This window comes from Ostrinia nubilalis, chromosome Z (genome assembly GCF_963855985.1).
Source record: "Ostrinia nubilalis chromosome Z, ilOstNubi1.1, whole genome shotgun sequence".
In the NCBI taxonomy this organism is placed as follows: domain Eukaryota; kingdom Metazoa; phylum Arthropoda; class Insecta; order Lepidoptera; family Crambidae; genus Ostrinia; species Ostrinia nubilalis.
In genome coordinates, this window is record NC_087119.1 from 17,605,107 (window position 1) to 17,620,956 (window position 15,850).

General features: G+C 35.7%; 2 protein-coding genes across 3 annotated transcripts in view; one reads left to right on the forward strand and one right to left on the reverse strand.

Annotated features, from left to right (window-relative positions):
* LOC135087202 (cyclic nucleotide-gated cation channel subunit A-like) overlaps nt 1–1,026 on the forward strand; it is a 56,505-nt gene extending 55,479 nt beyond the window's left edge. The window contains exon 10 of the mRNA XM_063982042.1: nt 102–1,026. Within this exon, the coding sequence (XP_063838112.1) occupies nt 102–393 (292 nt within the window). The 3' untranslated portion in view covers nt 394–1,026. The remainder of the gene's footprint in view (nt 1–101) is intronic.
* Nucleotides 1,027–1,153: 127 nt separating this feature from the next.
* LOC135086660 (forkhead box protein L2-like) overlaps nt 1,154–15,850 on the reverse strand; it is a 66,789-nt gene continuing 52,092 nt past the window's right edge. For both annotated transcript variants that reach the window (XM_063981431.1, XM_063981432.1), the window contains exons 7-11: nt 8,717–8,873; nt 6,795–6,867; nt 6,036–6,158; nt 4,327–4,446; nt 1,154–4,013 (exon numbers count right to left, since the gene is read on the reverse strand). In XM_063981431.1, coding sequence (XP_063837501.1) covers nt 3,943–4,013; nt 4,327–4,446; nt 6,036–6,158; nt 6,795–6,867; nt 8,717–8,873 — 544 coding nt within the window. In that variant the 3' untranslated portion in view covers nt 1,154–3,942. The remainder of the gene's footprint in view (nt 4,014–4,326; nt 4,447–6,035; nt 6,159–6,794; nt 6,868–8,716; nt 8,874–15,850) is intronic.

Consider the following 15,850-nt stretch of genomic DNA (forward strand, 5'->3'; position numbering starts at 1 on the left):
TAATTAGGCAACCTGCGAATTACTATCATGTACACATTGCTGTGTTAAAATTATTGACATAAATACCAGTAAATAATAAAACTGTTTTATATTATTTTCAGGATGCTAGACATTGAAGACGACGAAACCGATTCTGATGACGTTACATCCATGGGAGCCCCTGAATTGAGGAGTGAAATTGCTAGAGTGTGTGAAGCGTCTGGGTACAGCGAAATGCCCATGAGTTCAACACACGACACAGCGATGTTTCTCCTCAGCAACCCCATACCAGTGAGAGAGCGAGGCCGCTCCCTCTGCGTGGAGAGAACTCCTGGAGGACTACTACAACTTGGTCTGGAGCCACGAAGCAAATCCCTGCGTTTGAAGAGAATAAACAAAGATACGACAAAGTGAAATAATAGTAGATAGTAAAGAATTGTCTTTAAATTGTCAGATTTTTATTGAAAAATCTGTGCGCATGTGCCGATTCAAACATTATTGTTTTGTAAAAAATGTTATTTTTGATACACATTTTACAATACCCAATGAATTCACATTCGACGTGGGAGATGAAGGTTTTTAAAACATGTTGTTTTTATAAATTGAAATCTATGTATTTTTCCCTAAGTGTATTAATTAAGTATTTATGAAATTTCTCAGAATAGTTTTATTAACTGTACAGTCATCGCAATATTTATGTAGCATAGATTAGTAGATCCTACAGTTTTATTTACAATACTTTTGTACTTGTTATATAATGTATTTTCTGGTTTCATACAACATATACTTGTTAGACACTATACTCGTAAGTTACATAGTATTTGAAGAATATAAAGCCGTTAGAAAATATTCATAATCTCTTCATATTTAAGGCGTTGACTGTACATACTCGTATTGTTAGATTAAGAAAATATTAAGCAAAATGTGCGTCAATGGCATGCGGCTTTAAGAAGGAATATTGTTAAAGAGTTGATCATGAAAGTATATGGTGAGATGGCGATGATTTTATATGGAGACTTAGAAACCAAATAAATGTGTAAAATATGATGTTTCCCTTTATTTAAACCCAATCTTATGTAAAAGATAGGATACTCGTATATTATAGGCAAAAAGAAAATAAGCTTAGTACCTAACCATTAAATTAAATGCTATAAAGTTTATATCAATTTGGACTTTCAATTTCAATCGTGCATAAAGTTTAACTATAAGACATCAATCTGTCTTTGAAGAAATCTTTAGTAGAAATGACGGGCATTTACGTCATAATGTCGGCAGTAAGATGGATGAGCTGAAGACCAACCTTTTTCTTATTTTGCTAGTGTCGTTTGTTACAGGTCGTTTTAAAAGTGTCCTTTACACCTTCACAAACAGATAAACATCTTAAAATTTGACATAATGTGAGATGTGTTAGCTAGAACAGTGCTCTTGGCACTATGTGTATGAATAAGAACCAACATGAATTTGAATACTTGCTAACTGACAATAACCACAAAGTTGTTTTAATATGGTTGCCCATGAATGCCTCCCCATACTCAATCTGTGAGGTTTAATTTTTCCTTGTTCTAAGTCTCACGATAGTTACTTGTGATGAGATAGAGTGCTAATCAACCAAAAACAATTGAAGACCTGACCTAGAACTTACTAGAGCATGTCAGCGTCTATTTTACAAAACCAAGCGCGCAACATACATAATAAGCGCTCTGTCTAACTAAATCATTAAGTAGAACTAGTTTTCTTGGAGAACCATCAAATAAAGCCAAACTGCGATATTGCAAGCCGTTCCATTGCTAGGATCAGCATTCGTTTCAGGCAAACTGTACAATGTAGAGTCAACATTACACTAGACATAAAACGATTTTAGTACCTACTTTTTGTTAGTTAGGAAGGAGATGTTGAAGGATTTTAATGAATTTTTAAAACGAATACTCAATGAAATGAATATTAATTTAGACCACATCAATGACAAAGCGGTGAAGCAGAAAAAAAATATGTGATTTTCTAATTTTTATTACCATACTATTCACATCAATTTGAATAACACAGTGATTTATTAATGTTTGTATTATTCTTATACAATCTTCTACATACATATTTTAAAAGAAGGTACAGTACCCTGACTGAAACACTCATACGTGTTTAACATTTACATTTAGACGACATAAAAGTTATACCTATTAATTGCTTACATAATAGAATGTTTCATTAATCAATTTAACAACGAGTAATTTAAACAGTGTATAGGGCTGATATTTATATACAAAACAAATAAATAAAACAAGAATTTTGGTATTAAACTCATAGCAAATGTAACTGTACAACAATATGAAATTATATACAATTGAACTTCAAACAAACCGATGCGGATTCCGAACGAGAATCGAAGGAATTTAAAAAGCGCGTTAGGGGAGTACCCATAGTTACTTCCGGATGTACCCATAGTTAATTAGAGATGTACCCATCATTACCTAAGGACGTACCCATAGTTAAAACCTTGGGCCCGTTACCTATCTTTATCGTATTCCGCGCGGAATTGACGTGTCGGTGTGATCGTTAGTTTAAGAATACAAAACAAATCAACCATATTCAACTATGGTACCTCAGCACCATCACATATTCCAAGGTTTTCAAAATTAAACAATCAAAATGTGACCACCACACATCAATGTCGGAAACAAAGTACAATAATAATAACTTACCTAATACATTGTTTGAATCAATCAATTTTATTTAAGTTGACTTTTTTAATTTACAAGAGTAATAGTAAAATTTTTAAAACCTCTACTTTCTACATAACTACGTGTAGGTAAAATGCGTTTAAGACGCCTACTGTTTAACTGGGCGAGAGATATCTAAGCTCTATTAATTTATGTATCTTTCTAATCATGTAGTCTTATGTTGAAATAGCCACTATGTACTGTGTAGTTACTATGTAAATATTTGTGGAAGAAAATTCAAAAATGTCTACTCTACTTTTTACTGTGTTACGATAACAGAACTTACCTGTACCATATCAACTATACGTAAAGCAGGTACCTAATCACCTTTAAAAGCATTGTTTAAAGAAGCTTACATGTAACGATTGAAACTGTTGGTATAATTTCGTATAATTTCTAAAATGTAGATATTAGACGATTCAAGTCATTTCTCATTCATCCAATAATTTTAATGCATCCATGCGTGCCAGTTTTATAGCCTACATACAGTATTATTTATAACATCCAGATTATTCTAATACTCGTATACATCAGGTAAAAGTACAAAGTATGTGAAAGATGTATTCATACACTATCGAAGAATGGAATCCACAAATACAAATAAACTCGTAAATACTAACTGTACGTTTAATTCAATCATAGAGAGTGACCTTTCAATCGGATTACGAATCACAGACTATTGGAAAAGAGATCGCATTTAAGATTCCATCTACACGTCACAATAAAAGGGGCTACAATATATTTAATTAACATCTGCTTGTTATGTTGCAGTAAGTATTTCTAGACCGAAAACTCGCTAACAACTATGACACTACTTATCCTTGTACAAACATCAAGATGAAATTTAGAAGCAATCTACTAGATAATATTAACAGTATGCTACCATAAATGAGATCTTTATCATCGAAAATTATGTGTCTGAAACATAATGTCGGTGTGGACAATATCATCAAGCCTACTGTGATCAGCTAACACTTATTTGGCAACTTAATCGCACGTCATTTACCGCCATTCAACAAATCACTGACAAAACGCTCAATTCAAAATCGTGACTTTAAACCAACTTAATCAATAAAAGTGCACATTTATACACTGAAAATTAAATCAATATCATATCATTATAATCCATTTTTGGTTTACATAATTTAAATGCCTAAATGGAAGATAGTCTTGTTTCCCTCCAAACATGATTTTTACAACTTAACGCAAGAAATGGAAGATGCCTAGTCTTGTTCTCCAAACATGGTCTTTACATAAAGCATTTCGAATACGGTGGGCCATTCGACACAAGACTAGACGAAGCCTCTTCTTTTACTCCAACTGTTGAAAATAAAATACCAATTAATATTCAGAATTAAGTACTTAAAATCATAGTAGAGTCACGTACACACATCAACACATACCTACTTCTGTTTCTGAACTATCTTATTCAGCTGAATAGACATTTTTTACAGGCCCAGAGTATTTCTATTTGCATTTTACCAAATAGATAATTAGAAATTAATCGTAAAAATTATTTTACGGTATCAGTGAGCATAATTTGATTGCGTCCTCTTTCTCTCACGAATGGGCAGTCCGAATCCTAAACCTTCGAGTTAATCCTTAAAACTGTCAAAAGTTTAAATTTACCTACCATCTGGCCAAAACGAGTAGCGAGATCCTGGCGAATCCGATGACGTCACGGCTTCGTGGCGCCGCGTGGGCGAGAAGTTGCTGGCTGGCACGTAGCCTGTGTTGGGGCTCGGCGACCCGCCTGACGAATCAAACATTTTAGACTAAGAGATGGTGAACGCCAGACCTACGTCATTTTATAAAAGCTGAAAGATTGTCAGCGTATGCTCCCAATATAGGATAGAATGTTGGTGACTTCGGGTCATCGTGGCTTTGGCAGCTATCCTAAAAAAACTGTCCGGCAAGGAGTTGGAACTGTCAAAACTGTCTGGCTGATGTGGAAACAACTTCTAATTGTTGCCCAAATATTATATATAAAAGTCAGTTTTTATGGTACAACGTAAGTAGTATTACAGTCTATTGAATATACAGAAAAAATCCACCGTAAAAGTTAGCTTTTATAAAATGACGTAGGTCTGGCGTTCACTAGCTCTTAGTCTATTTGACTGTCAATTTTAACAAGTTATTTAACGTCATTTAATGTCATGGAATAAGGTTCACAATAAGTACGTAAAGTTCTCTTGTCATCGTTTTCATTTCACCTGCGCTGCTGAAGTCAGTCAAAAATCAAAATCAAAAGTATTTTATTCAATTTAGACCACTATTGGCACTTATGAACGTCAAAATACAGTAAATAAAAAAAAGGTAGTCCTTATGGGGGGGTGGGGGGTACTTTACATGTCTCCTTATCTTTTGGGCCCTACCAGCGCTTCGAGACAAACATATGGGAAATGCCGAGAAGAAACGCCGGAACAAACTCAGTCACCACTAGTGTTGAGTGCTGAATAAATATTAGTGTATAAAATTCAAGATTTATAGCCACTTATGAGACATTTAAAAGCAATTATACGATAAAAAGATAATTTAATTTGAAAGTCCCTACATTACAACAATAACCTAGGCTACATAGTGGAATTAACTTTGTTCCTAAAAATTGCAGCACCTAAATTGCGCCATTGGTAATGGCAAAGTGAAAGAAGGAATATTGGACCAATTTAAAAGCTTACGTGCTGAAAAAATAAGTTGCTTTTTGTTTTCCAAGCTTGTCCATTCTTCCATTGCCTCAAATCCGTTCTATACAACAAAGTGGTTACCTCTTTGTTGCAACTAACAAAACATGACTCTACATGAATATACTCGTATTTCAAAATTTTCCTATCTAAACAATCTTCCAAATTAACAGCGATATCTACAATACTTGAACTACGCGATAACACACGTCATGATTAAAACTGCCCTCTGTAGTTTTCATCTGGAACTACGCTGTAGGGTTGCCACGATTTTCAACCTTCATAGGCGTCCAACAGACTCACCGCGAGGGTAAGCGTCGAAGCGAAAAGTATTTATGCTTTCCGTGTGATGGCGCTAGTCGTATTAAGTACCTACTTGTTTATTGCCCTTTGCTTTCAGATGATGAAACTGATATTAAAGTTTCTTAAAAGGACCGATATAAGTGATTACTACTCGTATATTTAAATCCTAATGGTCATTGCAATTTATGAAAAAATATTATGATATCTAATCAGGATGAAATCGGGAACTGACCTGCATTTTGTTGTGTCACAAAGTTGGTACACAAGGCGAACTTAATGCCGTTGGGTATTCACTGCCAGTTGACATATTAGTATGTGTTGGTTCTTTTAAAAGTTTTAACCAAATAAAATTAATTACCTTCAGGCCAAAAAGGGAATCTGGACACAGCAGCATCGGAAGATGTGACGATGTCGTGGTGTCGAGTTGGAGAGAAACCTCCAGAGGACGGCGCGTAGCCAGGCCCTGGACTTGAAGAACCCTCTGAAGACAGAAAAAAGAAATAATAGTAACATACGAGCAATTCCTGCTAAATTATCATTCATTATCATTAGGTGGTAAATGCACAAGTAGGTACTCTAAATAAAACGTCATACCCAATCACCCTAGTGACCAAACATTATGCAAGCAGATTACATAAGTAGCAACAAAAATGAATCAAATTCAAATGCAAGATCCGAATTATTTCGGTGCCTATTTTGTTATTATCAAACGATAAACTAGCAACCTCGCAATTTACCTAATTACGAGTGACATTTGACGACTGATTAAAATGGTGTGAAACTAATTAAATGTTCAATTAGTTACTTTAATTTAGGCTGCGTTAGTTGAATTAGTAGTTGAACTATATCAACTACACTCGTATGATGGAAAAAGATTTCTAAAAATTTACACATTTCTTTTACATCATTATTGAATAACTCTGAATAAATGTCATGATTCAAAAATACAGCATTTCATTGAACATACGATCGTGTATGAATGTTATACGAGTATACAGATTAAATAAAAAATACTTCAGAGAAATATAGAATAAAAAAACTTATACATCGATTTGTTTACGTTATGGGTTTGAATGAGTTGAAAACCTTTATAATCAAGAAAAACAAATTTTCTTACCTAGTGATGTGACTCCAATTGGATTGTAACTATTCATTGGGATTGTTTGCATCGGTTGCAATGTGTTTTGAAGCTGAAATCAAATAAAAAGAAAATTTAGGTAAATACAAACAAGGTTTTCTTCCCATTCGATGAAAATTAAAGTAATTTTTCATTGATTGCTAGGTGTTTGTGAAAATAAATTACGCAATCCTTAACAATGAGTGTCCCCGAATCTCGAGTCATAGTTTTTTGGGAGAGTTTATCTCGCTCAACTGTGCCAATAAATGACTCCTGAGGGTTTTGGATAATATTAAGTGTATTCTTTTTAAACCAACTTTGATGAGTTTGCAGTATCTTAATCTTAGCCTTAAACAACGAGAGACCTTAGACCTATCTTGATTCTGGGCAAGGTTAAGCTTTAGATCACAAACCTGTAGATTAATTATCTCATAACCGTCTCTGATTGAGTTTAATATTATTAGTGCAATTAACTTATAACTCGTAAAATCGTTTTAGCATCCACAAAAATGATGGAAAACGGCCCGAGCTCTGGGATAGCCTAAACGTAATCTGTGGTACGACTACCAAAGGAAGACTTAGTCACTAAAGCCTATATCAGGCTCCATTTCGATATTAGACTGTCCGCTTTCCAGGTGACCACGACTTGTTGAGCTAAAATCTCTCTAGCTACTTTTACCATTATTAATAAACTAGCTTTCCGCCCGCGGCTTCGCGCGCGTGGACCCCTGAACCCTATTTTTTTTTTTTCAAAACAAAATTTAGCCTATGTTACTCGTGGATAATGTAGCTTTCGAATGGTGAAAGAATTTTTTAAAACGGTCCAGTAGTTTTTGAGCCTATTCATTACAACCAAACAAACAAACAAAGTTTTCCTCTTTATAATATTAGTGTAGATAAGCCTTGTTTAAAGACATAATACTTAGAGTAGGTAAGTAATATAGATTTCGTAGAAAATTTAAATCGACATTACATTAATTTAATTTATAAAGAAAGGCAAATTCAGATCATTAATATTTTCCATGTGAGCCTTTGTTTAAATCAGAAGCATCAACACTTGTATCCAATTTATCCATGGCAATTGATTAAAACTTATTCGAAAGGTAAAGCAAGAGGTTTTACTGCTAAAATAATAGTAAAATAACAGAGATGCCGGTACTACTCGAGTTAACAAATTCACCCAGCAGAAATGCAAGGCAGTGATTTCATCGATAAACGTTTTATTGGGCGGTCATAGTGGCAATTTGTGAACAAGCAGCTTTATTGCCTCTTGATACGCTACTAAAATTTTAATCTGAATTTAATTACTGGATCGGAATCAGCTAGTGGGCATTGAAATGGTGTTCGAAGCTGTTACATTAGAGTTTGTTGCAGTTTACCTTTCAAGTGTACCTACTATTTTTATTTTAGTATTTCGAGATAGGACATGAAATTTAACAAAACTGTTTTTGCGACAGTGTCCACCAATTCTTCAAGTTCAACCATTCCTTAGGGAAAGAGTCCATAGCTAGATCATGATCATTGTTTTTATTAACGGGGTTTTTTCAACACAGCAACCTTTCAGGACTAGATAGCTGACATCAAAAGCAACAACATATTTTGTTCTACGAGTTTTGACATTACTCATAAAAATATCCTCATTTTACTGCATATCGTTTCAGCCAAATGACGTCCACTGCTGGACAAAGGCCTCCCCCAAGGTTTTCCATAATGAGCGGTCCTGCGCTGCCCGCATCCAGGCTCTTCCCGCGACCTTTACCAGATCGTCGGTCCACCTAGTAGGAGGCCTGCCCACGCTACGTCTTCCAGCCCGTGGTCGCCACTCGAGAACTATCCTATTAAAGCCTAAGAGGAAATGTATGATCTCATCTTTTCCTTTGGCTGAAACTGCATATAATTATCACAAAATCAATTTACCATACCTGCCCCTGCAGCTGATGGCTTGCGAACGGGTTGACCGACACTGGCGAAGACTGGTGGGGCATAGCGCTGTGGGGCGAGCACCCGGGGGGGCTGCGGCCCATGCCCCCACAAGCGCCCGAGTACCCCAGGCCCGACGGCGACTGGGTCAACCAAGTCCTGGAAGCAACATGACCGAACTTGTTTACCATCAATGCTTCAGTTAACAGAACTGTTATCGGCAATGCTTTTCGATACGACTTTATACATTTACAGGGTGGAAACGACAGTTAATGATCTCACTAGATCTTCTAAACTGTACAAAATAATCTGAAAACTATACTGATCCAGTCGCAGACCGACGTTCGCGATCGGGCCGTATCGAGCGCATAAGGCGCCCGATCAGTGGCGAACCCAACTAGAGGGTTGCCCACCGCGGTGTTGGACCAAAGTCCAGCCTACGGCGGGCTCACTCTAGTGAGCCCGATCGAGGGGACACGGACGCGGCCTGAGAGCGCCACGGTAGGCTCGGACCTCGGCTCAGGCCGTGTCCGGGGGACGGATAGGGGTTCAAATATTTTATGTAAATTATCAGCTTTTATAGTATGACGTAAATAGGACTACATTTTCATGAACTTTAGGGTGCCTGGCTAAGGGCTGCCACGATGGTAGCTGTCTGTCAATGAATGACGTCATTTCTAATAACATTTTGAAAGAAATTTTATACTTTGACGTAATTAAGTTGGTATTTTACACCACCTTTAGTACCATCAGTCTGCCGAAGCCACCATGACCCAAACTTCATGTTTGGCCCTGGTTCTTAGCTATGTTGGGAGCATGCGCTGACAAACTTTCAGCCTTTATAAAATAACGTGGGTCTGGCGTTCATTAGCTCTTAGTCTAAAATTTGCAACAACTGAAATACAAAATAGCAGGAATTGCCAAAATGACATTTGTAGTGACCTTTAAAGTTCATAGGAAGTGGGTGTTTACATCAATGTAACAATCGGATATAAAAACAAGAGTTGACAAATAACTAACATGTTTTTACAATTCAGTTCAGTTTTATAAAAAAAGAAACCGCCACCGATTTCTGTAATCCCCATATCCACGTTCCATCATAGGAATGTTTTACAAACAAAAGCAAATAAAATATGAAATCATTTAAGGTTTATTCATTCATTTATGTAAAGCATATCGCATTTTAAAGCATTATTATATCGAACCTAATTATTTGGTTTTATAAGCAATTACGGAAATTAAATAACGGGTTCACATGATGACTGTTTTTTATTTAATTAAAATAATCTAATCAAATCAAATCATTTATTGCATTACATGTGTGGTTTGACAGTTATCCCTATAGTCTATACTAATATTATAATCTATACTAATATTATAAATGCGAAAGTAACTCTGTCTGTCTCTCTTTCACGCCTAAACCACTGAACCAATTTTGATGAAATTTGGCATAGAGATAGTTTGAGTCCCGGGAAAGGACATAGGATAGTTTTTATCCCGGTTTTTGTAACAGGGACGCGCGCGATAAAGGTTTTTTGTGACAGACAAAATTCCACGCGGGCGAAGCCGCGGGCGGAAAGCTAGTTGTACATAAGTGTGATTGTGAACTTAGTACAAAGAGTATGTACGCTTCCGCTTCCGTGACGGTCAACTTCGGAAAATTTAATTGAGAAGTCAAGTAAACTTCAAGAAATGCCAATAAATGAACAAATTGATGCTTCAAGCTTCATCGGAAAGTATAATTTTAATTATTTTCGAGAATGTTGATCATGGCAAAACTTGACGCAGCTCAGTGAGGAAATACATAGATGATTCGGCACAATCCTACAGCGGAGTGAAGAACGTACATTTTTTTAAAGTGAGTCATCCATTTTCATTTTAAAAGTATTTTCATTTTCACCTTTTTTTTTGGTCGGCCGTTTAGTGTAGTGGTTAGGAACGGACTGCTATCCCGAGAGGTTCGATTTCAATCCCAGCCGGGCAGAAATTGAAATGATGAATTTTAATTTTAGTCACGGGTACTATGTATAATATGTATTTAAAAAAAACTACTTATGTAGTATATCCGTTAAGCTAGCACCCTTAACACAAACATTTGGGGCTAAGTAGATAGCTCTGTGTGAAATTGTCCAAAAATATTTATTTATTTTTAGCTGCACTTTATTTAACCCAACGCTTGCACAAAGTATGACCCACAAAGGCTACACAAATTGCGGTTGGGATCGTAATTTTACAAACAATAAAATGCTATTGAAATCTGAGTCTTATTTTAGGCGAACACAACAAAAATAATAACTTATCTAAATAACTTTGGTCTGGCTAGATAAACTTTTGCTTATCCCACGTTTATGTTTGAAAGTGACGGATCAACTGTGGACTCTGCTACATCAGCACGTGTAGGCATGAGTCATGTAGGTAATGATGTCGTAGGATCGCGAAAACTCGGAACAACGCATGCAGTATATCTTGGGTCCGTGGCCGAGTCCATTTAAGGTATGGGATCATAAGTAAGGTTTATTAAGGAAACCATTAAAATATGTACGAGTAAAGTTCATAAGTAGCTACACTATAAGAGTAGTCCGAACGGACGCTAGTGTAAAGAGTGTATAAAATGTCAAAATTGTTAGAATACTTCAGAGCACATGGACCACCTGGATATTCCCTACATCCGAAAATCCATAGTTTCGTAATTTATTTACCTACGGGTACGAAACGAGTCCATGTCTCTGCACTCTTCATGATAGGGGCTAGGGACTTTTTAATGGTTTTAACATTTAGGAATTCTTAACCTTCTTGATAATTAATTATTATTCTGGGTCGGTTTGTACGACAGCAAAAGCTCATTTTAATAATAGGACTAAGTACCTACAACATACAAGTAATGTAAACATTTTTAAATACAATTGCCTTGTTCTGAAGCAGTGGTAGGGTTAATACTGGGACGTGTAAAAGTGCTTTTTAAAAGCCTACTTGCATAAATGAATGAGTTTTATGAGTTTGTTAGTTTTAATTAACCAATAAAAGCCAATATAATCAGGCATAAATAAATAATAAATAAATCTTTGGACAATTTCGCACAGCTGCAGCTAGCCCTAAAGTAAGCAACTTAATGCTTGTGTTATGGGTGCTAGCTTAACGGATATACTACTTATATTCTTTTTTTTAAATACCTACAATCTACATACATATTATACATAGTAACAGCCAGACCCGTCACAGAAATTAAAATTCATCATTTCAATTTCTGCCCGGCCGGGAATCGACCCCGGGCCCTCTCTTCATAGTATTCCGTTCTGAACCACTACACCAAACGGCCGACATGGCATGTGTGGGATGTAGATTATAGAGTTGACGAATATTATTTAAAAATGGCGCTAATACTGTAATTTGACAATAACTTTATTAATAAATGTATAAAAAGGGAAATCTAAATTAATTTGAAATTTTGAACCCAATTTAGTAACTACTCGTACGCTACAAAATTAAGGCGTTTACTGAACGTAACGAAGTGGAACTCAGAGTAATTGCTTCACTCTAGATTTGGAACGGCCATAGAGGCGAAAATAGCGAGAATGGCCAAGTGGAAAACCTTGAGGAGCAACGTAAGACTTCGTGAATAGGCAGAGATAAAGTCAGCCGACCCCGCCCACTACCTGACCGGCCAATGGCGGCCCGACCACATGCACATTTTGTGCTTTACTAACGTAAAGCGCGATAATCGCATTCTAATCCCATTCGGACCAAATCTTCTAGACGGGATTTGGTACATTCATAATGTGGTGTATTTAAGAACGAATTCGGCCGTTTGGTGTAGTGGTTCGGAACGGACTACTATGCCAAGAGGACCCGGGTTCGATTCCCGGCCGGACAAAATTGAAATGATAAATTTTCATTTCTGTGATGGGTCTGGGTGTTACTATGTATAATAAGTATGTATTTACAAAAAAAGTGTTTAGTATGTTTATATCCGTTGTCTAGTACCCACCTAGTACATCATCATCATCATTTCAGCCACACCTAGTACAAGCTTTGCATTATTAATTATAACACTTTAGGTGTCGAGGAACCAGATGGACAAAAAAGAAAATGTAATAATGTTCGAGGCTCATCGGTGAGCGCGGCGTTCAAAGTGTTAACAAGTGTAAAAAAGCTTCTAAAGCTTAATTACGCATGCCTTAAAAACTACCGAAGATCGTTCACTTAAGCACTTTTCTAATTAAATTAATACACTGCCAATGATTTTTCATATAATACGAATATCTGCCGAATGCTCTTGAAAGAATCGTCTTTTTTGCTCTTTGAATCATAGAGTCATATTACTATTTATGTGTTTAACTATCTACCAACCAATTTACTCCTTACGTACAAAAATTAAAGATAAAAGTTTTAGCAAACAAACAATCGTGGAACTCAAGCACTCAGCAAATAACGAATCAATTAGTATTTGACCGGTTGCGGTATGTAGTCTATCTTATGTAGATTATCTTAATGTAGTCTTGTCTCTATATGTAGGTAGGTAGGTACCTATCTTAAGAATTAGAAAATACACATCTTTAACCTTTTCTAATGAAAACCTTAAACAGTATATAGTCCAGTCAAATTAGACATGAACCCTGCAATAATTCGCATACAGCTGAAAATTGGTACGAATGTTCGGAGCACCATTATGAATTAACTGTGAAAAGTCCCCATCGATCCGACGTGTGCTAAAAAAAAAATTCAAGGTCAAACTTAAAAAATACGGGTTTTTGAGATTTTCAGCCAAACGGTAAGTTTTATCACAAAAATATGTATTACAAGGTTTAAGGCCATACAATTATCTATCAAAATTGTCTATACACTTTCTCCTAAGAGTCAGCGTTTCTGAGATTCGATGATCCGAAGAGTCAAAAAAGTGTTTTCTTCATAACGGTCTTACACATAAATCCAATGTGATATCACCTCGTGCCACGACTCAGCATTGTATCATGATGTGTTGTCGATGTCGAATATAAAATAATCAACCTCTATGTCGTCTGTCATCTTTAATTATCGAAAAATGGGTGCAACTTTGACGAAGGACTGCACCGTGAGTTTCTAAGATACGAAGTTTTCGTGTCTATTATGTTTAAGAGCTCTTATATGCACACGTCACTACTCTACTTGTAACTCTATGGTCATTCTTTTAGCCCGACCAAGTTAGACAGTCCAGGTTATAATAATTCACATAGAGCTGAAAATTTGTGTGAATGTTAAGAACACCATCCTAAATGAAATGTCAAAAGTCCCCGACGATCCGTTTTTAAAAAAAAAAGTTTTCGAAGTCCCAAGTTTTTTGCATTTTTTTGCCAAGTAGTAAATTTATCATAAAAATAGATAAGAAATAATAGTAGATCATAAAATTATCTATTAAAATTGTCGTTACCCCCTTTTTCCTAAGAGTCACCGATTATGAGGTAGAACGATTCAAAAAGTTAGTTTTGATGTTCTCGTTATATGCACATGTTTCCACAACACCTATGAGGGTTATTTGGCGTATTTTTTTACCAGGTTTCCCCAGTAGGCCTTTTTAAAGATGTATTTGTTATCCTGTTCAATTCAAAACTATTTTAATAGAGTTGAAGTTGTGGACTTTTGGAGTAGTTAACAGAATGCGAATTCTCCAACTTTTTGCATCGTTACCACATAAACGGTGACTCTTAGGAAAAAGGGGGTAAAGACAATTTTAATAGATAATTTTATAATCTACTACTATTTCTTATCATTTCTTATGATTAGTTTACTGTTTGGCGGAAAAATGCAAAAAACTTGGACTTCGTAAATTTTTTTTTCAAATGACGGATCGCTGGGGACTTTTGACATTTCATTAAAGATGGTGTTCTCAACAATCACACAAATTTTCAGCTCTATGCGAATTATTTTAACCTGGATTTTCTGACTTGACCGGGCTAAAAGAGTGACCATAGAGTTACAAGTAGAGTAGTGACGTGTGCATATAAGAGCTCTTAAACATAATAGTCACGAAAACTTCGTATCTTAGAAACTCACGGTGCAGTCCTTCGTCTAAGTTGCAAACATTTTTCGACAATTAAAGATGACAAATGACATTGAGGTTAATCATTTTATATTCGACGTCGACAACACATCATGATACAATGCTGAGCCGTGGCACGAGGCGATATCACATTGGATTTATGTGTAAGACCGTTATGAAGAAAACACTTTTTTGACTCTTCGGATCATCGAATCTCAGAAACGCTGACTCTTAGGAGAAAGTGTATAGACAATTTTGATAGATAATTGTATGGCCTTAAACCTTGTCATACATATTTTTGTGATAAAACTTACCGTTTGGCAGAAAATCTCAAAAACCCGTATTTTTTAAGTTTGACCTTGAATTTTTTTTTTAGCACACGTCGGATCGATGGGGACTTTTCACAGTTAATTCATAACGGTGCTCCGAACATTCGTATCAATTTTCAGCTGTATGCGAATTATTGCAGGGTTCATGTCTAATTTGACTGGACTAATAGTTTTGTAATACTGCTGATTATAATAACCCAAAACGTGATAGTGGCTTATTATTACACAAATATAGATTACAAATTAATAGTATTGTTTACAAATATTGACCTTATCCAAGTGACACCTTAATTTCACAACAAGGTCACATTAATCATAAGGTACTATAATTATCTAGAGACTAAATAGCTGACAGACACACTCTTGTGTTATTGTGACAAACAGATGAGAACAGTCACCGCGGAAACGGGAAATAAAAGTCTTCGCGAACATAACATTATTAATATATCATTAGCATTTGTTTTGTAAACACGACAAGGAGAAACGTAAATATTTATTATAATTAAAATTAATTTGTAATAATGTCTCACTGTGAGTTAATTCATCGTTTGATTTATGACGCGGGAAGACACCAATTAATATTATGCTTTTGTTTTTTATTTTGTGAGCACAATCGGAAGATAACACAAGGTTTATAAAGATCTGCTATGTTTATGAAAAATGTTTAGCATTTGCGTTTTATTATCGCGGGTGATGTTTTTCTTCGAGGCCGTTTTTTTTTATTTCCAAGTTTAGAATAGTGTATCTAGGAATGTTGAATGAAATCTTCGAAGGGTCAATGGTGTCACATCGTT